The 26,249-nt window shown below is 39.0% G+C and overlaps 1 protein-coding gene across 2 annotated transcripts; it reads left to right on the forward strand.

Annotated features, from left to right (window-relative positions):
• Positions 1-386: 386 nt before the first annotated feature.
• Positions 387-19,797, forward strand: CBR4 (carbonyl reductase 4). 2 transcript variants are annotated; one of them, XM_032186587.1, is made up of 6 exons: positions 387-438; positions 15,370-15,511; positions 16,052-16,172; positions 16,445-16,581; positions 17,183-17,317; positions 18,626-19,797. In XM_032186587.1, exons 2-6 carry the CDS (start codon positions 15,370-15,372, stop codon positions 18,802-18,804), a joined length of 714 nt encoding a protein of 237 aa, XP_032042478.1. In that variant the 5' UTR covers positions 387-438; the 3' UTR covers positions 18,805-19,797. The 2 variants fall into 2 exon arrangements, with proteins under 2 accessions (XP_032042478.1, XP_032042477.1); XM_032186586.1 differs by lacking the exon at positions 387-438 and adding an exon at positions 12,775-12,819.
• The last annotated feature ends 6,452 nt before the right edge of the window (positions 19,798-26,249 follow it).

Raw genomic sequence — 26,249 nt, forward strand, 5'->3', positions numbered from 1 at the left:
TTCTGATTGGCCTGAGCTGCATAGTTGTTCTCATGTCAAAACATGCCTGAAATCCAAAACAAGACATCTGTATTCATGAATTACCTGAAAGGCACCTGATGGGTGTGCTTTGAGAATATATATCACACTGAGTACTGATTTAAAAGAAAACAAACAAACAAAAACCACAACAGGAGTTACAGGCTGCCATTTATAAACAGTGGTAGTGTCTATTTTCAACATAATCTATGTAGTATACTGATATTTGTGGGTTGTTTTGGGAAATGGCACAGATGCAAGGCAGTCTTTTTCACAGTGTTATCCAAATTCCTCTTACTTTCTAGGAGACAAACTTGTTGAGGTCCTTGAAGTTAGCAGCTGCTCTTGAAAACCTGAGGTCTCAGCTTTCTGAGCCTCAGTTTCCTCATTTGCCAAACTGACAACTCCAGTTCTTGTGAGGTATGTGATGTTAAGCCCGTTCTGAATGTAAATGCTCACTAGTTTTAGTGGACTTGCAGATACGTTCTGATAGATGATGACACATGCCTCCAAATACACTCAACAGCTGGAACATCTAAATCCTTCTCCTAGAGAAGTCTCCTGCAGATTGATTTCTGTGGGTGAGAGACTTAGCTGATCCATTGAGCAGTTGAAGAGCAATTTGATCAGAATCAGCTGGATACAAGGAACAAAACATAAATGAATTCACTGTATCCAATCTGCAATATGCAAAAGCTATTCAAAATGTAACATAATGAGCATTTCATGCATGTCTATCAAATCATGGCAGTTACACTGAATATAATGTTAGTTGATGTCAGAAATTACTATTTATCCGTTCCTTCTACTGTACTCTTTCCTACCAGCTGTATTATTTTTCTCAAAATAGAAGTGGCAAAATCATTCCTTAACTTCACTGCTGTTCCTACTCAATGGATTAAAGACAATTTAAACACAGTAACGTTAGCCCCAGATTTCAACTATACATCGTTAAAACTAGCTTGTAAAAAATCCCTCTTAGCACATTTAAATGAATAGTACTCAGCTGTTCTCTGCAACCAACCTAAGTCCCTATGTTATGGTCCTGTTTACGTGGCATGCAAAACCCAAAGCCTTCTGATGTTTGCATCTAGTAGTTACTTAGATCAAAACCAATCCAGGAGATGTGCCCAAACAGTAGCTACATTTTATTTTCATAGTGGTGGGAACAGCCTGTGCAGGAGTGCAAAGAGTGGAAATTTGGCAAGCACAGCAAGAAAAAAATACTGTATTACAAAGGCAGAAAAAAAATGTCAGGATTTTAAAATATCTGTGCAGGTGTTTTCTGTCCCTGCTGTCTTAGATGGAACCTCATTCCACAAAACAAATGGACTTTGATCCTCCCCCAGCTTCCATCCTGCCACACACACTTTCTAGAAAGGAAGGCAATAGAAGTCTTTAAAAGATCCAAATTCTTTGGCATTAGAACACATGGTTGGACTCTCAATTACTGCAAATCAGTGCTACTTCATTGATTTCATTAAACTTTGCTGGCATACACTGAATATGCCCCCTACTGTTAAACAGTGAAAGAAAATATCTTCTCTGGAGAAGGAATATATCTGAAAGAAACTGAACTTGTTCATTTTCATATTTGGAAAATACGGAGGTTTAAGGGCTGTGTTATCCTTTTCTCAAAAAATGTTTATTCCACTGGTATAGATAAGGTTCTAACTAGATCAAAGATGATGCTGTTTAGCAGCGCTGTAATGCATGGGAGACTTGGTCACTTTTCAATCAAACCTATAAATTTTCCAATCCATAATTGCAGAGTAGTGTCTGGTTTGGAAACAGCTGCTAGCCCCAGAATCTTCTGTGGTTAGTTACTGCAGTATTTTCTCATGGTATATCTGTGGAGGCTTGGGAGAGAAGATGAGTCAGCAGCTGAATGTCTTTAAAGTGGTCATTGACTTTGTTTTCCACAACGAGGGACATGACCTAGGTCAAATTTCTTATTTCAGCTGGCTGAATTCTCAGTAAGCTGAAGAATTCTAGCTCTTAAAAGTTTACAGTTTAAGTAAGTTTTCTCTACTCTCTTTGCTAGGAAACCTCAGTGTGTCTTTTGAATACATGCAGGTCAGGAAAATTTGCTGTGTTTTTTCTCCATTATCAAAGGTTTGCTCTATGCTTCTGTCCAACTTCTAAGTTTATAGTTTACAAGTGACTGTATTGTCCTACATCTCACTGAAATTACAGAATCACAGAATTATCTAGGTTGGAAGAGACCTCAAGATCATCGAGTCCAACCTCTGACCTAACACTAACCAATCCTCCACTAAACCATATCTCTAAGTTCAACATCTAAACGTCTTTTAAAGACCTCCAGGGATGGTGACTCCACCACTTCCCTGGGCAGCCCATTCCAATACCTCACAACCCTTTCAGTAAAGAAGTTCTTCCTAACATCCAACCTAAAACACCCCTGGCGCAACTTTAGCCTGTTTCCCCTCCTGTCACCAGGCACGTGAGAGAACAGACCAACCCCCACCTCTCTACAGCCTCCTTTAATGTACTTATAAAGAGCGATAAGGTCGCCCCTGAGCCTCCTTTTCTCCAGGCTAAATTCATTGCATTTAGTAATTTATGACATCTGATATGCATTACAGCTTTTTTTACAAGGATGAAATTTAATAACTTTTTAAAATAAAACAATATTGGGCTATGTGAAGATCAGCATTTTCAGGAAGGATAAGAACACATGCAAAGAGATAAATGTTCTAAAACTCGGTTTAAAAATATTTTAATAAAGGGGTAATCGCCCTGCCTATGCATTCAGTACCTTTGTATCACAGGCATATTCCTTAATACTGAAGTGCATTTTTTTGCCAAAGACTGCTAGGCATAACTCATAGGAAGCTGGAGTGCTTCTGTTGAGAATGTCTCTGGGAGACGGAGATCAAGAATGAGATGGTGTTTGAGTTCTGTCAGGTAAACCAGAGAAAGGTTCCTAACCAACTATCATTGGCCCGGTTGTGTGTGCCACTACCATATTGATTTCTGGAGGCCTGCAATGGGTTTGGTCAATAAAACTTCTGATTTGTACCTGTTTAGATGTAACATCTAAATTCCTCGATAAGGAAATGCATGTTAACTTGTTGCCAAATGCAAATAAGATTAGGCAATATCCACAACCCATCTCTCTCATTTGGTGTAGTATTAATGAACACAGAGAATATATGGAAGTGGCCCCCAAGAATCAAGCCCAACTCCTACATTTAGACGATCTAAGACAATCTAAATACTAAAATATAAAACCCTCTGGGTAACATTTCTCAAGGGTTCTCTTGAACACAGGATCGGTTTCTGAGAATGGGAAAGTTGCTGCAGTTCTCTTTGACTGATGCCTTGCCAATCTTTACTCTGCCCCAGTGGGAATGGGTGGGAGGAGAAAGAGCCCTGTAATTAGAGATCGGTGAAACATTGTCTGGTTTAGCTTCAATTTTTTCTTTTTTATGTTTTTGTCACTAAGCTGTCGCTTAGTAAAGATGCCAGTACTCCTCTCCCACAGTAGGGCAGTGTGGTTCGTTACTGGATCTGACCAAGTGTTTGGATGTCTGGGAGATGAGGACCACAACAGAACCTCACTGCTTACGTGTCTGTGAGGCCTCTTCTTCCCAGCAGGGCCCCTGCGCTGACAGCTCCGTTGCCAGATTGCCTGAGTGCAGGTGCAGTCCGGGACCATGGCACGACTTGGTGGTGGAGCTGCTCAACATCCTCAGATGGCTGAACCAAGCTGTGAAAGCTGTCTGCTCCCAGAGCAGTTGCATCTTTTCAGAGGTTGTGCTGGTGGGAAAAGATCAATCAATAGGTTGCGCCTGTCTTTGCAGTGTGATGTATTTATGTTGGCAAACCTTTGTTGTGTAGGCTCAGCTGAAGCGTGTTACTGATGAACAGGATGATGTGGGAATTTTTCCATCTGCTCTCTTACTGCTTTTGCTGATCTGTGTAACAGGTTTGGTTTTGACTGTGAAGTATCACACTCTCGTAGCTGACAGTAATAGAGCATACTCGCACATCTGTGATTTAATTACACTACAGCCCCCTTTGCATTGAGTAATGGCTAAATCCGCCAGTACAAGAGGTATCTTCTGTCAAGTACAAGAGTTAGCTTAGAGAAAAACTAGCGAACCTGTGCTTTTGGGGTTTTTGGACTTGAACGTCAGATAGTGCCGGCAGAGGCTGTAACTCTTCTTTGTTGTCTGTTTGTGAGCCTGAAGATCTGTCTGCATGTATCTGTGTATTTTCTCTTCTAAAATCTTATGAAAAGCAGCATTTTTTAGGAAGTAGTTGAAAAGTTAAGTAGTTTCTTCAAGGGCAAATACTAGATTCTGGTCGACTTCTGGTTGAAGGTGTTTTGTTTTTTTTTCCTTAAAAGCTGCCAGTTTGTCAGGCATTTGAAATGACATAAATAGAAAGTATTGACAACTTTATGTTAGCTTATAGCTGGACTATGCTGTATTTTTGCTATATTCAGTGACACAATCAAATGCTTTGGGAGCAGAGATTGGATGCTGAATTTGTGATTCCAAGTATAAAAGAGGTCCCTAAGGCATGAATGTAATATCTTGCTTATAACTTCAAATTACTTTTTTATAGCCAGAACTAGTATGTCTAGTGGCTAATTATAACGTAGCCTGATGTTATGCCCAACCACCTCTTTCTCTGCTTTCTCGCATTTAACCTCCAAGGCCTTCATTTCAGAAAGGATTAAGTGCGTTGGACTCTCATTAAACAAAAAAGCAAACAAAAAAACGTTAAGCACTTTACAGAACAGGAATGGATTTAAGCACGGTCTTGATAGTTAAATGTGTGATGAGGTGTTTTACTGAGTAAGTTTTTCTCTGTCTGGACCATCCCAGAAATAAAGTGGTGTGAAGCATCTGGTTCTAGGAAAATGAATGCAATGTTACATACAAATAGAAGTTATTTATACATTTCTAAACCAGCAAAAATAAGTCCAATTGACATTTCAATCCTAAAATTGATTTCTTGGGTGCTTTAATGTTTAAATATGAGGGGAAACTACAGCACTTTGGAGATCTTGGGGAATGTTTTCTATTTTCCACTTTGAGATTTAATGGTCATGGTTGACTGAATTGGCCCAGAATACTCTTTCCCTTCCTCTCATGTTATGCATTAGTCACCATGGCTGTCTTTGGTGTAATCCTTTGGTGTATGCACTAAAGCTACACTGACTTCAGAGGCAGTTTCAGGTGCTTGTGAGTTTTGCTGAATCAGGGACTTAAATTATGCCTTGGACCGTGCTTAAGCAAATAATCCCAGACACTTTCACCAACTGGGTATTTAAAACAGTCTGCTGACACGCATGTTGAGAGCAGTGCGTGTCTCCACTGAAAGCAAGTTCAGAGCAAAGGCCTTCAGTTGCTGTAATTGGGCAGCACAACACATGGATCAAGGCTTGTTCCAAGAAATCCTGGCAATGCTGACAATAATTTCAATCTGTTTATGCACGTCCAACGTTAGTCATGTGGAGTCTCCTGTCACTAGTGCTGGAAAACTGTGATGAGAAATTTACAGTGATGAGAAATTTACAGTTGTAGAGTTAGAAATTAAGAGGGCAAATGCTTTCTTTTGGAGGAAAAGAAATGAAGTGCTAGGTGTAAGCTAGGCATTATATCAGATGTGTAATGTAGGTGCACAGGTTTGGTTTTGGTGGCAGGAAGATGACACCTGTGGTACCCGGGAGAGCTGCTTACCCCAGCTGTGGAGGAAAAGCAAGTTGAGCATTATCTGTGCCGATAACTGGAACAATGAACATGCAAAAGTCAGAGATGGGAGAGAGAGGCCTTTTACTAAAAGAGATGTGGGAACCTCCTTAATTTCAGGGTAATCAAAATCTGGTTTATTTCATTGCAGCTTTTATCATCTGGGTTTTAGGAATAATTCTTGGCTTGCCACATTAAATATATCCAAAGGGCTGAAGGGTGCGACACTGTACATGTGCTTTTCTTTTTCTCCTTTCTTTGCACTTTTTAAAAAGGAGAGGATTGGCTTTGGGAAAGGAAAGGGTGAGATAAATGACACCTTGCCTTACGAGCAAACTAGTTGGGGGCCACAGTGGGAGGAAGACTTCCAAAAGAAGCATTATCAGCCAAGGGAGCACTAATTCTGGGATTGGTACTGATATCAGTGCTAGGTATTAGCTGCAGGAAGGGTTGGAAATAATCTGACAATTACTGTACCTAGAAATTGAATGGCTGCACACCTTATTAACTAAAAGACCTGTGCTTATACAGGATGTGCTAAAGGTGTGAAAATCAAGGAGAATGTGTAGCCTGTGTCTGAAAGGAAAGAGCTGCCTTTCAAATGATGCTGTAAAAAGAAATGAGGACCTGTAGCATCGCAATGCCTTGTTTTCCAAAGGAAGATACATGGATGAATGCTGTGCCATTACTATTTGTATGGCTGTAGTTGTCTTAGTTCAACATTTACGTGTTAATGTGTGTGCTCTTCTGAAAGAACTGAATCATGCTGTAGCTGAATGAATGGATTATATTTCAGAAAGCGGGGCTATAGAATGGAGCTGTGATCCAGGCTGATGATCTTTGCTTTACTTAGATACTGTTTATCTACTTGTTTATGACTTGCATAATGCATTTATATTATAAATAAAACTAGAAAATTCCTACTTATGAAACAATTATGTTTAGAGGCATGGGAGATGCAAACATTAACGTTACTGTAAGTGAGCTTTAGTTAGATAGTAGAACTGGGCTTTGTGTTTTGCATTTTTCAGTCACACGTGAGTATAATTCTTGTGAATTTGGAAATGCCTAGAATGCAGACACTGTTAGGGAGAATATTATCCTGTATGTTTTTTTATTATTATTTTGACAGAAAAATGAACTGGTAATTTACTTGTTGGGTTGATAAAATATGCAGAAACAGTTAATATTAGTGGCAGATGTGATTTCTCAGCTGGTGTAAAGATATTCAAATTTATGCTGCTTTTTGAGTTACCACAAGTAGAATACCTACCGTGCCCTGCTCTTTACAGAGTATCCATTCTATCATCACATGAATCTCTCTGCATGGCTGCCCCTCACATGGCAAGAGCTGTTCATTAGGAATGGCTGCCCGGCACTGACTTGTCTCATTCACATAAATTTGCTGGCACAGACAGTGCACACTAATTCCACATACATGGGTTTTCTCATCCCTCGGGGAGCAGTCTGTCTTATCAGAAACAGAATGACCCTCCTGTCAGCATAACAGATTTATTAACTTACAAGAATCTTGTTTTGGAACCTCCTGCTGTGTTGTGCAGTTCCAGATGGCAAAACAGAAGAGCGTGGCAGCGTTTCTGTTTGCTTGCAAGCTCCACCCCACCCCACCTCCCTCATTAACTGACTTGTTTTTGTCATAGTTTCTGAGCGTCCAGGTACAGAAGTCTTAGAGCAAAAGGCTTCCTTTTACATCCAAATAGGGGTATTCAGTGCCTTATTTATTTCCACGTGTATCTTTTTTTCCCCAACTGCTTAACAAGATAGGCAGCCTAGATTGGTTACAGCTACGAAGGATGTCGCAACTGCATGTAGCATTACAGCCAAAATGGGTTATAAAACATTATGCAGAGTTCTGCCGCTAAAAATAGCTATGCATTGAGTTGAACAAAATGCAGAGAGGCTGGATAAGGTCAGCCTCGGTACAACGTTACCCAGTTCTCACAACAGAGAGTCTACCCACCTCGTCCACGTGTAATGCAGGAGACGTAGTCCTGCTGTGTACTGGATGAGGACATAGTGTTTTTCCATTCTCAGCCCATTTGGTTATCTGGTTTCTCCTTTTCTATACTCTCTGGGCTGTTGTCTGCAGGATCACAGCTTGTTCTTTTCTCTTGCATCAGTGTTACAAGGCTGTGTACCAATATGTCATAAGTAGAATTGCTTAACACTTATTTATCAGATAATTTATTTACATATATTTAACAGCTTTTAAATCTAAATATACATTGCTACCACCCCTCTTCTTTTTTAAGCACCAGAAAATGGAAGTCTAGCAATGTTTAGTAAAAAGGATAAATCTTATTTGAAAAATTGCAGGAAATACTGAGCTACCATTAAACTTTTCTTTAGTGCTCATTTTTTTTTGGACACTTCCTTAGCCTTCCCTAACCTATTTATGTTTCCCATGAAAAATTAATTATAGTCTCCAAATAGGGCCTAAGGCCTGGATCTATTAATTCATTTTTTTCCAGGTGTAGTTCTCTTTCTACAGTAAGGGCTAGAAGTGCTTCCACAGGAGGAAAAAAAAAAAAAAAAAAAGACAAAAATTGTAGAATATGTGGTATCTTTTCCAGGGGCTGTGTCTAGAGGGGAAGTTGGTAACCGTTAGCCTCAATTAAAGATGGGAGAACTCAAGTTCAGAGAAGAAAAAATCTGTAAGTGGCTTGGCAAGTCTTAAAAGAAATTTGTAGCACATCCTCTGAATTGCAGTTCATAAGAACGTCCTTCCTCTTAGCAACCTAAATAGTCTATTGCCTGAGTTTCCCATTCCCCTGCTAGTTTTTCTTCCCTTTTCATGTCCCTTGGGAAATAAAATTGGATCACAAACTCCTGGGAATAGGGCCTGTCATCTGTCTTTGTGCTCTGCAATGGCTGGCACGTTCTTAATTGTAAGAAGTTAAATTATTTTTTAAAAAATAATAATTTAACCACGTCATTTTTTTTCTTGCTTGTATTGTCAAATAAATAACTAAATAAATAAGTGGTGGGCATCGTGATCATAGCTTCCTTAAACATTCATGTTCCAATGCATTTAATGAGCATTTGGGAGCCAGATGGCATGCCATATTTTTTTTTAAAAAACACTTTAGAGCACATGACAGACAACTAATGTTGACAGGAGTGCTACACTGAGGTGTCTGCAAAGCAAATGTGTTGCTTGTTACTATTAGAGCAGAATAATTGTTTATGAAAGGCATCCTCAAATTGAATGATGATTTGATGAAGTAAACAGGAATGAGTTCTGCTATGTAAACATTGCACACTGCAGAAACGTTTCCCACTTGTATAAGTTGCCTAAAATAATCGTGATCTGTGTGCACGATGAAACATTGTATTATGCAGTGGTAGTCAATGAAGTCTAGATTTGGGCAATTTTGCTTGAAAATCTTCAGTCTGTGAGCAATATTATGGAAAAAAATATGATTTGCAGGTGATAAAGATGACACTTCTTCCTGTAAGACAGAAAGAAAAGCATTCTTTATCCTTATGTGTAGCAGGAAGGGAGAAAAACACGAAGGGAAGAATCACGTAGAAGAAAGAAACAATGGAAAGCAATGGACTTCACAATTCCAGTTCAGGTTGGTTGGAGCTGCAAATACATCTTAGAAAGTCATGCCTAATGACCCTCTTGCTGCACAGAATCAGCTGTAAGGAGAAGCCAGCTATCTTGTTTTCAGAAATAGCAAAGTCTCTGATAAATGTTTTGTCATCACTTACGTATCTGCTCTGGCTTAGTAGCTAAGCTGAGACAATCGGGGAGAAAATGCTACCTTGAATCTCCTCAGAATATTCGGTGTTTCAGTTAAGTAATTCTCTGAAAAGCTAACCTTCAAGTCTTCAAGTTCTCTCTCTCTCTCTCTTTTTTTTTTTTTTATTCAGTGCCCTTCAGAAATGACTTTTGGGCAAATCTATAGTTCCATGAAGAAATGTACCCTACTCAAACAGTGGTATATGACTTTTGTGTCTATTGAAAGAACTTGGATGGGCTGAGGACATGTCCTGCATGTCCTGCATTCAAGTGTAAACACAATGTGAAGAAACTGGATGAAGGGAAGTTGAACTCTGGCAGAAAGGGGAGCTTGTCCACGGAAGGCTGGGGATAATCTGCCACTGTAGTATGTAGTATATTTTGTATGTTCAGTATAGAAATGATACAAAACCTTATAGAGAATGTTTAGGCAGGTGAGGATAAAAATAAACAAAATAGTTATATATGTGTGAAATTTTCCTGTTCTGGAAAAACAGCTCAGACTCCTGTAGCATCCTACAGTTGCATCAGCCTGCATCACATAAAAGACACACCTTCTAGACCGATTTCTAAACTGCTCTTTTCACTCACTTTGCAGTAAATATTTAATTATTTTATAAAATGAATAACCGTAAATATATATGATTCATAAAATTTCTTTCTGAGGTTTCAGGATAGTAGCTTGTGCCATCCTAGATTGCTGTAATACTAACGGTGTGTGGCTGGGCAGTTGTGCTTACTGGACCTCTTGGGGAGCTAGGAAAATATGTTGGACTGCTAGGACAATCTTGTAATAAACTGTGCTCCTGAAAATCAATACCTTTGAAAAATGATTACAGGTTAAAACTGTTGAAATAAGGCATGTGTTTTATATAATCAGCCATCACTTGATCTGACATAGTCTAGAGTGAGCAATAGTTAATTCTTTTCAAGAATGCTAATTGCTACTGCTAATTTTTGAAGGAAAATACTGTGATAGATAAATTAAGAAATGGCACTAGCAATCATCTAAAAATACCTCTTCTCATTTTTAATAACCTACCTCCTACCTCATTAAGCCAGCTGATTGGTATTATTATGATTTACTACTCTAATGCTCAGTCATCGGAAGGAAATACAATGTTATGGGCTTCTGTACCTCACAAGGAGATGAAGTCTTCAGTTGCTCAGTAATACATGAGCAAGATGAAATGACACCAAAGTATTTCTGTGAGGAGATGAGATATGAAACTAGATTTATTTAGGGCAATCTGATGGAGAAAATTGAATGTTGGGAATTGAGTTCCTTGAAAGTGCTCCAAGTGTTACTGTATGTGTTTCGGGCTGCAAAATGGGTAACAGCTGTAAAGAATATTGTCTTTGACATTTCCTATAATACTGGTGAAGATAAAGGAGGTGAGCAGTGTATGAGATATGAGTGATTGTCACTATCACTATCACAGTTGCTATTTATTATGGACCATGTTCAACACTCATTGCTGGCAAATCATCAGCTGAAGTTCTGCCAGAAGTCCTTATGGTTCGGATAACATCTATTTGCAGTTGTGGCGGGATGACTGCACAGTCCCTTGACTTGCTGTTTTCTGCCAGTAAGTAGATGTGCCACATTAAGCTGGTATTCCTGTACTCAGTAAATCTGTGCCTCATTAGGGTTAACCTTGCAAATAGTCCTGTAATGAACAATCCTGCTAAAATAGGAGGTTATAAAAATGGCTTAATGCATGTGGATATGCCTTCAGTTTCCTACTTCAAGCAGCCTTTGGTCTCCTCCTATTCACAAATGTTACATATTTCTAAGTAGATATTAGGAATCATGGAAGTATTTCACTTTCATGTGTCTCAGGTCTGAGGACTAATTACTGTGTTCACAAAATAAAGCTGTTGCTTCTTTAAGTTCTTCTTAGTTCTTCTTAGCGCTTATAAAGGGAAGGCAGGTGAAGGATCAAGTCATGTTGCTTATTAACTGTGTTGCTACTCCTTTAGAGCTTTAGTTATCTTTAGTTATCTTTATCTCATAGAGTTCAGTTCAAATCACTATGCAAAATCTTTCCACATTTAATATCCTTCCTCTTCTTTCTGACTCTGTTCACTCCCTTCTCCCTGTCATCATCTCCCAACATCCCACTTTCTTTCCTTTCCCGAACAAAACAAACCTGGCGACACAGTAAATACAGTGCACTGAACAGAAATATGAGTAGACACAGTGAATTTCCAGAAGGCCATATCACAGGACCAAAGTGGGCAACAATTCAAAGCTGTCCATTCAGTAACTGATATTGTGGTTAGTGATATATTAGGGCAGGAATAACTTCATAATATGACGGAAATCTTGGCTGTTTATAACTTTTTGCTCTTAGTCCGAATGCTGACAGCAGTTTATGTTTATGAACTAAAGCCTAGTTACATTTGCTGGGAAATACTTATCAAAAATACTTTTCACCAACAATAGGAGGAATATCCAAAGAGGCTGTTGCATGATAAATTATCGAAATGATAAATTCTTGAAGTTATTGCCATAGATATTATTGTGCAGTGTATATAAACATATAGTGAATGGGAACAGGGATGAGAGTATGCAAGGAAGAATGAGGAAAGTTAGGACTGTGTTGATACGTGGAGAAGGAAAGACTGGCGCCCTCCATGGCTGCACTCCTTACGCGAGGAGTCGGGTGTATGGAGGGAAGTGAGCGATAGCAGGAGAGACAGAGATGGCGGTGGAAATCTTTTAAGGCCAAAGTCCACTGCAGGAGGGGCCAGTGCCTGGGATCGGAGCTGGAGCCCTGTGCCAGCCTGAGGGGGGCGGTGTGTTGTTTTTCTTTTTGACGTAACTTTTCACTCAGGTACACTGAATTAAGTTGAATTAAGTTTTTCAAGAGCGAAATCTGCTCACATATTTGTGGGAAAAGTGCGCCTAAGCAGTTTGGGCATGATGAGAGTGTTCAGTCCCTGCGGAAATTCTGGATACTGGGGGGCGGGGAAAAGGAAAACCTTCAGTAATAAAGATGAGCTAAGAGCAAAACCCTGGCGCTGTGGCCACAACTCCCTGAAGGGCGCGACTGGGGCCAGCCAAGCAGCGGGAGGAGCGGGCACCGCCTCCCCCTCACGCCGCCCCGTCCCGCCCTGCCACCGTGGCACCGCCGCCGCCTCACGGGGACTACAGCTCCCGGCGTGCCCGGGCGGGCGGGCGGGCGGCCCCCTACGCGCCGCGGGCTCCATCTTGAGCGCCGGCCCGAGCCGCGCCGGCAGCCGCGCCGCGGAGCCCCCGCCCTACCCCGGCGCCCAGCCGCGCCGCCACGCCCCGGGGAGGTGAGCGCGCAGCCGGGCGCCCGGCAGCCGCCACGGCGCCTCCGCGGCCGGCGGGAGGGAGGGAAAAGGGAGGGGGGCGCCGGCTGCTGCCGCCCGCCGCGCTGCGCTGGGGAAGGCATGGCTGCGCGCGAGCGCCCCCTGGCGGTGACCGTTAGGGGCCGTTGGCGGCCGTTAGGGACCGTTGGGGCGCGCGGGGCGGGGCGATAGAGGGGTGCGCAGGGAGGACGTCGCCTCCCCGGCCGCAGTGAAAGCAAAAAAATATAAAATTTTATAAAAGGGCTCGGCGGGAGGGGAGAGCCGTCTGCCCGTTGAGGGAATGTCGCGTTACTCAGCTCGCTGCGGGTTTTTCGCCCAAGTCAAACTCCAGAGAAGATGTATGGCTTTTCTTTCTTTCTTTTTTTTTTTTTTCTTTTCTTTTTTTTTTTTTTTTAATCACAGATTGTATATTGTTTCGTTGCAGCTAGGCTTATGTGATCCCCCTGTAAATACCTGGTTAATGCACAAAGAGGCCGAGTATTTCTGGAAACACTAGAATCACCGGGCTTTTCCCTTTCTCACAGAGAGCAGGAAGGGCAGAACGATAGATTTTAGAGGCGGTCTCCTCAGCACAGAACAATTCGTGGCACCTTCATTTGCACCAATATCTTTTTGGGGCCTGTACACCTAAGCCTATTCAGAAAAAGGAACACACGTACAGGTCTGACAACATTTATAAACAGCATGCGATGGCTCACTGTAGCTAACCCCAAAACTGATTCTGAAGAGTTGCAAAGGTACCGTACGCTGATTAAGGCAACGCTCAAGATTTGCTGTGATTTTTTTCACACTTACGATTACTCTTCAGAGCTCAACTGGATAAGGCCCTGATCGACTTGACCTAAGTTGACATTGTGCATGTGGGTGGAAGGAGTTAGACAAAATGACTTCCAAAGATGCTTTCCAACTTGTATTTTTCCAGGTTTTAAATAAAAATAAGAGAGTAGATATGTTCAGTGCTGGTAAGAACAAAATATGGAGGAGGAAGAGAATCCTAGTACCACATTGTTGCAACAGTCAGGCAAGAACTTGCAAGAGTCTGTGTGGATAGTTCTGCAAAAGAATAGATCCGTCATGACGGACGAAGAATTGCCTACGCACAGCAGGTCTTTTTGTGTGTATTCTTTTGAAAGGGCTCCCCTCTGAGGCACAAGTATTAGTCCTTTTCCTGCTCCTAGGAGGCCAAGTTAAATTTGCCAGCTGGGAAGGGGATGCATGGGTTGATTCCAGGCACTTGGGTTTTCCTTTTCTGTTATAGAAAAGGACTGACAGCTCCTTCAGGCAAGTTTTGGTCACAGATGACCAAAATTATCATGCCATTGTAGGAGCTGACTGTGTTCATGTATGTTTAATACTGTGTGTGATTATAGTTATCACACATCAAAAAGGGCATAATAGAACTAAATAAGGCAAAGGGTAGGGTGACAGGATTAGTGAGCTGGGCAGTCTGTTAGTGGCTTCCATGTGCATAAGAGTAGCTAAGTAAACCTGGAAGAGGATATAGGAATTAAGGTAATATGCAGAAGTGTACATAGGCTCAAGTTATGAGCAGAAGGGGGAAGATAAGAGAGAAAAGCAGAGCATTCACCAATCAGAAAGAAATTTAAGAACAAAACAAAGTACTTTTCCACAAATAATGAAACTTGTTGCCTCAGGATGTTATGGAGACAAAGTATGATTGGGTTCAAAATGGATTTATTCAAATATATGGAAAAGAGGTTCATGACTATTACTTAGATTCTGCCTTTGGCTCAGGAAGTCCCTAAATAGCTGATTGGGTGGGTACTGGAGGTTGCAGAAAAAACATACTTCATTCTATAGGAGTACTTTTGTCTTACAGTCCTGCCTAGACACCTGAGTTAGCTATTTCAGAGTCATTTCACATCTCAAAAAGCATTTGCTTTTGTCAAAAGTAGAAGGAAAACAAACAAACAAACAAAACTTAAGGTTAGTGGTTAAGCATAGCTTTAGTAACTTAGTAGCGTAACTTTGTGTTAACCTGGTGTAAATATATCATTATCAAGTCATGCGCAAGTAATCGTTGTGGTTTGGGTGTCTAGCACAGATGGATAGGATGGAGTGAGACCTTAAGGCTAAACGGCTTTAGTACCAGAATAGTGCAAGAGGAATATACATGTAGTTACAACTGGTATGTTGGCTTTGAATAAACAGCTGATTGTTGCATTATGGCCTTTAGATAGATAAATCACATATTTCTTCAACTAAATTGGAGTTATCATAACACTAGTGTTAGAGTACTAGATTATGTGCATTTTTATCACTAGTTCAGAAATGTTTAAGAATTTCTTGCATTTGTAGACGTGGTACCTAATTTAGTTCAGCTTTTTATTTTTTTGGTGAATAAAATTTTTTAAATCACTAATTTTATAATGCAGTCTTTAAAAATGCTGCAAAATAGTAAGGGTCATGATACTGGCAATAACATTGTTTGTCCTCTGCAATATTGGACCTCAAATTCAAGTTTGATTTGTAATTTATGAATTATTTTTGAAGATGGGCAAGGTTTGCGCCATTTTTGGAGGATCCCGAGGAATAGGAAAAGCTGTTGCAGAATTATTGGCACAGAAAGGCTGCCGCCTGGCGATTATTGCTAGAAATCTGGAAGTAGCCCAAACTACTGCACGTAGTCTTGGTGGTATGTATGCTGCTTTGTAATAATTTCTTCACTGTCGAATGCTTCGGTAACTTGTGAAAGTAGTTAATCATTAAATAAGCCTTTTTATTTAACTGGATGAAAACAAAGGCTGAGAAACTGGCAGGGGGAGGGAGTTATATCAGTACAAGTTTGTTTTTGCAATATTCTGTGGGAAAGTTAAGTATGTTACAATTCATATCTTGCCGGTGGAATAGTTAAGATTCAAGGAAATATTCAAGGTCCCAACAGGGAGTTGGTGTGAACAGTCTCATCCATGGCTCCTGACCAAGTCAGAACCTAGACCAATCAGCTCATGCTGACTTCAGGAGGGCAAAAATACTGTATGCTGTTGTCATGTAGCCAATCAACATAGTACTTGAAAATTGTGCCTATTTAATTCTCTGAAGATGGAATGGGTTCCTTGTGTTATAACTAGTTCCACATCTGTTTTTTTCAATTGAGTTTATAAATTCTTAAGAAGATTTATGAATGATTCACCTTCTTTTGCTGTTATTATCATGTGCCTTTATTTCAGTACAGCAGGACATCTGGCTCTTAGCTGTGATGTATCCAAAGAACAAGAAGTCCAAAATACTTTTGAGGAGATGCAGAGGAATTTAGGTCCCATTAACTACTTGGTTAATGCAGCTGCGATCAACAGGTTAGTTATTAGTTACAAGATTATATGTAATTCTAGACCACACTGTCATCTTGTAAGGTGCCGAGTATGGAAAGGGCTTTTGCAATTAGTGTGTTGTTAATGAGAAAAACAGTAGTAGGTGTTCATCTGTATTGTGTTTCTGATGAAAGTAAAATTCTAGCAGCTGATAATAGCTCTCACCGTACTTTCTGAACTCATGAATTCCCCCTCTACTCTTCTTTCGCCCACCTCTTCCCCCAGTATATAATTATATTTGTTGGTCTGTTTATCAGGGATGGCTTGTTACTGAGAACCAAGACTGAAGATATGGTATCCCAGATTCACACTAACCTTTTGGGAACAATGTTGACATGCAAAGCTGCTGTAAAAAGTATGATTCAACAACAAGGAGGTGCTATTGTCAATATAGGTAAGTTGCTTGTCTATTCCAGTGGAATTCTGTGTGAGCAAGTTTTCTAGAAAGGTTTGTCATGTGTAACATCTTGAATGTTATTTGTTACAATTGACTATTTTCTTTGTATTTCTTTGTATTCTATATTTAGCATTTCTTTTTTAGAATTTCTTTATGAATTATTACTCTTTTATCTAGTTTCAGCAACTTCTAAATGTTGCTAAACAGCATGTTTCAATAATAAACATCCAAGAGTTTACTGAAAAAAATAATTTTACCATTCTTTACCAGCTCTTTTAGTAGCTAAATCTACCAGCTACTACTTATGAAAAATAATTAAATATGGTGGTTTCTTGTTTTCTGTGCAATGATATATTTTTAAAAAGCTTTCCAGTTTACTCTCCTTGTACGTATTCCTCAACATAGATACACGCATCTCATAAAAATCACAGATAATTAAGGGATTGCGTATCCCAGAGAGAGGCTATAAAGTTCACTTAGTAATACACTTTCAACTCCTTTTCTTGTAATCTCCTTTTCCATTCCAAATTTAAAACTAAAACAAGCATTCAAATTAGTCATTTAATCTTTTATCTTCTTTGATGTTCCTTTATTTTAGGAAGTGTTGTAGGACTTAAGGGCAACTCCGGTCAAAGTGTATACAGCGCTAGCAAAGCAGGAGTAGTTGGATTTTCACGCGCTCTTGCTAAAGAAGTAGCAAGAAAGCAAATTCGAGTCAACGTGGTTGCTCCAGGTTAGTTTTTGGGAAGTTCCTAAATTCTTAACTGTTGCAATAAGTAGTCATCAAGACTGCTGGATATTTGATCTAATGTAATCTAAGATTACATCTGAATGTAATCTAAGATAAATTATTTTGATTTTCATCAACCTTTGTAAGTACAGTTCTTGTTTGTTTGCTTTATAAGGTATGATATATTCTTTTACAAAAAACTTCAGTCTTTTCACGGGAGCACTGAGAAATCTGGGAGCATGTGTCTACCTGTTCTCTATCCACTCTTACATAATAAATGGCTTTTTTTTCTTTGTTCCTCCTTCAAAACCTGCCATCCTTACAGAAGGAAGGATTAGAACTAATTATATACAGATAACTACTTTCATGTCCTGATAGAGAATGCTTGTTTGTTATTAGAGAGACTTGAATGTCCGTGTGAAGCTGGCATGAAAGTATCCCTGTCTTTCCCTTTAGTAAACAGAGTCTGGATAGAAAGTTCTGTGAGGATGAGGCTGTGATTTCACAAGTCAATCTGTTCCAGGAAAATATCACCCTTAAGGAAAAATCTCTTTTGTCTTTTTTGATGTTCTCTGCTCAGTGCTCTGTACTCTGCTGTTCACCTTGTGCTAGCTGTCATGCCTTTCGGATTTCTACATAACCAATTCTGCTTCTGAACTAGGCAGGGAGAACACTTTTTCTTGGTTAGGGAGTTGAATGGCTCACAAAAGGGACCAGAACCATTGTAAAGGGGCAGAGGTGTACAGTAGAAAGCAAAACTGAGACTTCCCATTTTGGGTGGCAGGTAGAAGTTAGGTCAGATCAGATCACATATGCTGCAGCTTCATAAAGAAAAGAAAAGCAGCAATGGGAATATTGAGCCTCAGATAGCTGAAATTGTAAAAATTTGTCCTTCAAAATTGTAAAGAAATATTCTTGAAATAAGGGTTATAATAGAAATTCTGCAAGTACTGCAGTAAGTTTTAAAACATAATGGAAACACTTGCAAGCTGTAGGTGTTTCTTGCCAGAGATTTCATACCTACATTATATTTTGTTTTTCAGAAAAGTGCAACTAAATAAGGTTTTTGAGCCCAATTTTAGAGTTACCTTTTCTATGTTTTCATTGAGTTCTACAGATCTCTGTGTTTGGATTATTACATCAGTTCTTCCAAAATGAAGACATTTTATTGGTTAGGTAAAAATTTGTTTGTGGCTCTAAAATGATGTGGATTGAGTTCTGAGACTTTGAAGAATGAAGATTTCAGGGAAAATCCACTGGAGAAATTTAATTGGAGATTAGGTAACTCTTCAAATGCTTTTCCTCTCTTAGGCTTTGTTCACACAGAGATGACTGCTCATTTGGAGGAAGAAGAGTTGAAGAAAGCAATTCCTCTTGGAAGATTTGGAGACCCTCATGAAGTTGCACACGCTGTTTTATTTCTTCTAGAGTCCCCTTATGTTACAGGGAGTACTTTAATTGTAGATGGAGGCTTGCAGCTTCTGACTTAAATACTACCTGGAATAAGTACCTATATAAATGTCATGATGATAATCTATAAATATATGCTGATTAATGAGAGGGAAATTAGTTAAAGATTCACATGCGTGATTAACTTGATACTCTTTAGTCAGAGGAATAAATCATCAGGAGTAAAGTAAGGTGTGCATGTTTAGCTGCGTGGAAGAGTCCATTTGATAGTATGAAGTCTGTGTACGTAACAATTTTAAAAAGATCTGTTTTTGATATGGTGGTACTTTTAAATAACACCCTGATAATTTTTTAAAGGGCTATATTTTTATAAAGTAATGTTTTCCAATTTGGGATAGAGTGGAGACTCTTCTGAATTATCATGTTACACAAAGACTAATAAAGAGCAGGGACGAATATTGGTTGGCAGTTATGACTGAATCAAGTTTTTCATGTAGGCTGATGTTAGACTGTGAACAGTATAATTTTTTATTCTTATCAGTCAGGCCTTACAAAGAGGCAAAGAGTTTTCTTTGGCTTTTGTTTGTTTGTAACTGAAACTACAAAGCTAGAAGATTCTGGATCTTCGTCATACCTGAATTGCCTTTAGAAGATTTAATTATATGCATGTAATTATATATGCATACATAGTATGTAATATATAAAAATTACATATTTTTATAAAAACAAACTGTGTAATTCTACTTGTAAATGTACGTACAGCACTTATTTAATTCAGTTGCACTTGAGTATATTGAGGGAGTGTTGATTGGTCACTAGAGTTGCTAATTCTGTGTTATTCTGAGTTTCAGTGACACTTGGGCTGGCCACTGGCGAAGAGCAGGGTTGGCTTGCCACATAAAAGTCTTTTCACTGACTCAGTAGGTGTTGAGAAAACAAGTATCACTTCCAAAGTGTGAAGTCAAGGCGCACTGCTGTATATCTTCCTTAGTGCTCTGCTCAGCTATGTTATGTTGATGCTCTTTAATATGTATGTATAGTCAATAAAATAGCTGTTTATTTGATTCAAAGCGGCTTTTGAAGCAGGGTAATTATTCAAGTGTAAATGATCTTGAGTGTTCCTCTCTTACTGAAAAATTGCCAAAAGGTTGACCTCAGGCTTTTCTACTGAGATCAAGTGATTTTTGGCAATTGATGTTTTTATCTTCTCTGAAGAAAACTGTGAATGCGGTTTAGGACCTTCTCTTAGCTCCAGTGTTCATTGCATCATGATCCAGATGTTGGTTCAGCTTTTGAAATTACTTCCCGTCTTGGCACAAGCTGAAGTACAGAAAGAAGAGATCTCACTGACGATAACTTTGAGTCTTTAAAGTCTGACATTTTCTTCATTTGTGCAGCTGAGAAATTTTGTCATTGTGCCAGAAAACAGCACATGTTCAAGCTTCTTGCAGGTATGTATTAAGAAATAATACAAGGAATGGTTTTATTTCCAGGGTGTTTGACAGTGGGTTGTGTTACTCACTTTGGCATCTGAAAGGTAGGCCTTTCAGGTGGCCTTATCCTACTGATACCTCTTTGATGAGACATAGTGTTAAGATGCTGTGAAAAGTTACCTCATGTGTCTTTGCACCAAAACTATAATTGCTAATTATGTTTCTCTTTGATAGGAAGAGCTGGTCAGAGAATAGCTGATTTTTTTTCAGAGGGCGCTGAAGGTGAAAAAGGACAGCTGGGACTCCTGTTTTTACTAGTCAGGCAATCATCTGTCAGTGACTTGGTTGCTGCCCATGCCTCTCCTTAGGATTTTACAAGCTAAATCTGTGTGACATATCTTGACCAGAAACCAAACTTAGACTAAAAATAATTCCCTATTAGTGAGTTCTGACTGTAATTATTGTTACTATTTTGTTTAATAAGGGAACTGTTAATTAAGTTATTAGCAATAACATTCTGAGTTTATATTTATGATTAAAACCTGGATTAATACCTTTAGAAGAATTTAACAATGTGCTGCTAAATAATTTTCTGAAAACATTGCAATGCACACACTGTTATTTTATTATTATTATTTATTTTTTTTTACTTTTGTTACTAAATATGATATAGGACCAGACTGAAGTGTTGTAGCTTTAAAATAATATTTTTAAAAGACCTTTTTTTTCTCTTTTCTTCAAACATGGAAATGAGAACTGAAAACTATTTAAAAGAAATAATCCTTCTCATGGTTTACTTTGTAAAACTACTCTGAGAAGTGTGTGTGTATATATATAGTGGGGTTTAGTGGGGACTGTTAGTGTTAGGTCAGAGGTTGGACTCGATGATCTTGAGGTCTCTTCCAACCTAGAAATTCTGTGATTCTGTGATTCTGTGATTCTACATATATATATACACATATATACACACACACACACACACACACACATATATATATATATATACACACATATATATTTAAACATATGTATGTATTTAGTTGGCTTCGGAAATTGCTGTCTGAGAAATCAGGTTGTACTTTACTAGTCCCAACATAGGTGTCTGTGGGATTCTTTTGGTGATCCATGTCCTTAGAAAAGTATGACCGTTAGTTCTGTCCTTAAGCAACTTACTAATATGGCTATTTCTCTTGACAGCACAGCACCTTTAATAGTTTTGGCAAGAGAATGTGAATTTTAGAATTTCAAGCATGCTGTGTAAGCTAGATCTCTGTACTCACATGGTCTTTTAGTCTTCAGAATAATTCTTAAATGTTTATAAAACATGACCTTCCTGTGCAAAAGGCACACTGACTTTCCTTGGTGTGTTTATCCTGCTGTTTATGTGCCTTAGTACAGTTTTTGGCAGTTTGCTATGTGCAGAAATAAGTAAGTAGCATGTAGTTCCCTAGATCCCTCTGGAATATCTTCTTTAAAAACGAGTTATCCTTCTGCCTACGAAGTTCTGAAAAGCTTGGTGTCATTTTTGCCAGCCTCCACTCATTTGATAATGGATCAGTTTTAACCAAAAAGTTTAAGGCTGCAGTTACTTGATTTGATGTAGAATCCAAGAGTGGTCAAGAATCCAAGAGAGGCCCCAGCCCTGACCTTTCTGATGTTTTTCTCTGAGGGGTAAAACTTCCAACAAGTTGCCTGTTGAGGTTCTACCCAAGTTCCTGCATGCTACCAGAAACTAACGTAGGGTTTTGTTCAGGGATTGGGGATTTTTTCTCTGTGTCCTTGCCTGCTTTGAGCACTCGGCTTTTTATTTTGGTCAGGGGCTTTTTTACTAAGAACCTTTTCCTAAGGTGCTCAGTTTTTATGTGCTTTTGCAAATCATTCCTTTAAACTCCGAGCTGTCTGTAAACTTTGTGTTCAGTGACAAATGACATTTGACTTCTAAAGCTAGGCTACTGTTTTTCTGAAGGGTGACTTTTACATTCTAGTAGCTTTTAACCCATGCTAGCTTCCCCCACCCCTGTTTAATTTGAGCTTCTGTATTTAAAGTCTTCATACTAGAGTTCAGTGCATACAACCTCAGTGTTGTCTTTATGCATTGCATTGCATCTTTTTTTGCATTTTATTTTTTGACTTGTCCTTTTGGTTTCATTTTAACATATTTCTTTATGTTGTTCCTTTTTTTGGAAGTCTGCAGTAGAGGACTGCTGTCTTTATTAATAAACTTGGTCAGTTACCATCACATAGCCAGTCTTTGAAAATAGCATTTTGAATCATGTCTTGGGACCACAGCCAGAGCTGGGGGTCGCTGATTGGCTGCACGAAACAACCATGCATTAAAAGAATGTAATCTTGGCATCTCTGCTGTGACATTTATCCAGCCTGCTGATAATTGCCATCCTTCATTACAGTTACATTGCTGGCCTTAGAATCCTTGATATTCTGCAGGATGTCATGGCTGCTGCCATCATCTTAGTTTGTGTGGTAATAATACAGTCGAACAACAGTGTTTACCTTGTTAGGCTTGGAAATTCAATCCCTGTTTGATTTGATGAGTTAATATATTGATATCAGGTTTGATGACTTTCCTATAATTTTGAATCATGTCCTAATTTGTCTTGCTTCCATCAAGTTTCTGGTATGCCTGTTGCATCGCTGTCCTTGATTAAAAACAAAATTCAGGTTTTCCATCATGTGCTTCTAGCATTTATGCCAAGCTATTTATAATTTTTTTTTTTTTTTTTTTTTTGTGTGTGCGCATTTCTTGAATAGGACTCTATGCTTGACTGACTTACCATGGTCTCTTATTTCCATTTTGAAAACTTCAGTCCACTCTCTTATTAGACATGCAGAATTTTTGTGACTCTCTTGCTATTGAAAATGAAGGTACGCGTTCTTACTCATGTTTTCCACCTGCTACATTGCTTAGAACTCTCTTATAATCTTTATAATCTTTTTTTTTTTTTTTTTAAGTACCACCATTCTGCTACTGTGTTGGTATAGAATGAACTCTTAGAAATTCCTGTTATTCCATAGTTCCTAAAGAATTTCTTTCCTCTTCTATTGTTTTTTTTTGTTTGTTTTATTTTTTTCAAAAATCGTGTTCTTTTTTCCTCCTTGATCAGTCATTGAAGCCTTACTTCTCCTGCTTCTCTCTTAAGAAAAATATTTGTGACTTAGAACTTGCTGTAGTAAACTGACTACATCAAGCTTTTCCTACCTTGTTGGCATTGCAATTGCTTATCATCAGTAGATGCTTCTAACAGGAAACATAATGTTGGTGAGAGTGGTTTGTTTGTTTGTTTAGTTGTTTGGTTTTAATATTGCAGCTTGTAAGTAGGAACTGTACTGCTTTTGCAATCTTTCTTTTATCGTAACAGAAGTATATAATATGTGCTGAGTGTAATGTTCATGTGTTCTTCCCATGAAGAGATCTATTTTCAGCCTCCTGAGGGCAGTCTATCCTAAGGCATTATTACATGGGGACTTGGTTAATATCTCTATGTAGTTCCAGGGAAGTGGATTACTTGTGTAGATGCAAAGTTGATACTGGCATTACTGTTAACAGTGTAAAATCCAAAACCATATAACGGGGACTGTTTGTGGATGTAAGGAGTGATTTTTAAAAATGGAAAAGGTTTCAATATTGAGCTCAGTGAAATCTGAATAGAAAGTGTGTATCTAAATCCCTGCTTTCGACCTAGTACATTAAGTACAGTTAAAACATGCACTGCAGTGATTATAGCTATTGGACAAATTTTCCTCCTTTGATCTGTGTGATAGTGTGAGAGCTTGTTTTGCATGAAACTGAGGTGACTATTGCCTGTTGCAGTAGCATGAGCCTTTTTTTTCCCTCTTTTTTTGTAGCATGATATAGTTCATTTAAGAAAAGCTGATGAAAACTGAGCTTTCCAATATCAGATGCACCACTTAATTCAGGTAATCAATTGGTTTGAAGAGGTGGGGCTGATGTAGTGGTGGAGAGAAGTCTTTGAAGAGCATTGGCTCTACTTAGTGCCTCAGAAGTAAGACCTCTGCTGAAGCCCAATTTTACGTTTTTTTTTTTTCACCCACACATGTTTAATTTCAGCCCATATGCTCATGTGCTGAAGGCTTCTTTTTGCTGTAGATAGTTAGTAGCCGAGTTAGTAACAAATATTATCTGTACTGTGCCCGGCATCTTTAGATCAGCATGACTATGACTACAACTGTTCCATTATTTTATGCTTTTATTTTTCATATTAACAGTTCATATCTTTTACAGTCTGTGATATTTCTGGTTCATTTCATGGAAATACAACATTGGAACTGACAGTCTGTTTTTTCCACTCTATTTTTAAATACATCAGATCCAATTCTGATAGATTTTTTTTTCTTCTTCTTTCCTTGGTGTACTTTACCAGCATAGTCTCATATTTTGAAATAAAAACTAATATTTCTGTCTTAGTTGTTAAAACTAAGGTTGCTTTGGCTACTTGCCAGTAAATTGCCAAAATCTACAAATTGCCAGTTTGGATATGATAATACCAAACATGTTGAGACTATATACTGTGCTGGTTTCACACCAACGGACAGCCCAGCTCCACCATACCACTCTCTCACTCCCCTTTATTCCTTCCTTAACTCTGCTCTTCCAGAGGCCCAACCAGTGTCGCTCCCTGGCTTGGCTCTGGCCTGCAACAGGTCCCTTTTGGAGCAGCTGGAGCTGGCTCTGATCTGACATGGGGCAGCTGCTAGGCTCTGCTCACAGAGGCCCCCCTGCAGCTCCCCCACTACTAAATCCTTGCTAGCTAAGCCCTGTACACATACAAGTGAAAAAACATGAAATCCTACCTGGTATCATCATACCCAAGTTTGGATCTTCTAGGCACTGCATGTCAGTATGCTTAATAGGTGTCTCATTTTCATAATACAAAGTCACTCCTTAAAGAAGCATCTGGAGTAGTTTTTGACATGTTTTCAGGGGCTGCTGGTATTTGTATTTTTTGTTGTTACGTCCCATCTACTGAGCTTACTCAGTCATGCAGTTAAATTTCTTGCATTCTAAATCATTTCATTAACTACTAAATAGAGACCACTATTAGTCTTGTTCATTAATGTCTTAGCAATATGTTAAAATTTGAAGTTTTGGTAACAGAGATCACAAAACTTTCAACTGATAGCAATTGTACAATGAGTTCATGAGAACACAAGACCACGTTTCAGAAGAGAAAGGCAAGGCTGATTAAAGGGAAAAGAGAGATAATTGGAAATGTTTGAATTCATCTGTGGGCATGTATAGCGAGAATGATGTAAGTGGGCCATGGGGGCAGGTGTCATTGAGCCAACACCCCTCTGAGCCAATGGAGCTGCAGGGATGGAGCTTACCGTTTCCCAGGCTGCTGGCAGACACTGTTTAGGTGGCCTTGCATGCGTATCATGCTGATGGGTTTGAAGTTGCTGCATCATTTGGAACAATTGCTTTAGAGGAAACTGCAAAGGGATTATATGGTATTGCTGATGTATGTTAGTGAAGCAGTTTGATGTTCTGTGAATTCTGATTTACAAATCTCACAGCTCTGTATCTCAAATTCGAAGTGCACTGGAAGTATGTTTTACCTCTGCATTGGAAACTGTATTTTAAAGACATCTCCACCCAAATGTTAAAGACCTGTTAAAATGTGTTTTACTTTCTGCTGTTGTCTGTGTGACTTTTTATCCTTTTTTTTCTTTTTTTTTTTCTTTCTTTTGGCTAGCTTGTATTGTTCTACTGAAAGCTTCCTGCAGCTTTAGGAAAAAGAAACAGTAGTTACAGCATGTGCTTTATGTAGAGGCCATTTAGTCTATCTATAAGCATGAATTTCGATCATGAGATGGCTCTGCCAGCAGTAGACTGGAACTGCATCCATTCTTTGTGTATTCTTGTAGCTCTTATCGGAGGGCATATGGAATGGAGCCCACATGTAGTTTTATAGTTCACCATAATTTTCAGCACACCAGAGTGAAGGTCATGCTAAGCCTTCCACTATATGGCAAAGCTGTGTTGTTTATCAGTAAATATTAGATGGGTGAGCAATTTACTGCATGTTTCTGCAAAGCTGTTCACTATGTTTTCT

This window comes from Aythya fuligula, chromosome 4 (genome assembly GCF_009819795.1).
Source record: "Aythya fuligula isolate bAytFul2 chromosome 4, bAytFul2.pri, whole genome shotgun sequence".
NCBI lineage: Eukaryota > Metazoa > Chordata > Aves > Anseriformes > Anatidae > Aythya > Aythya fuligula.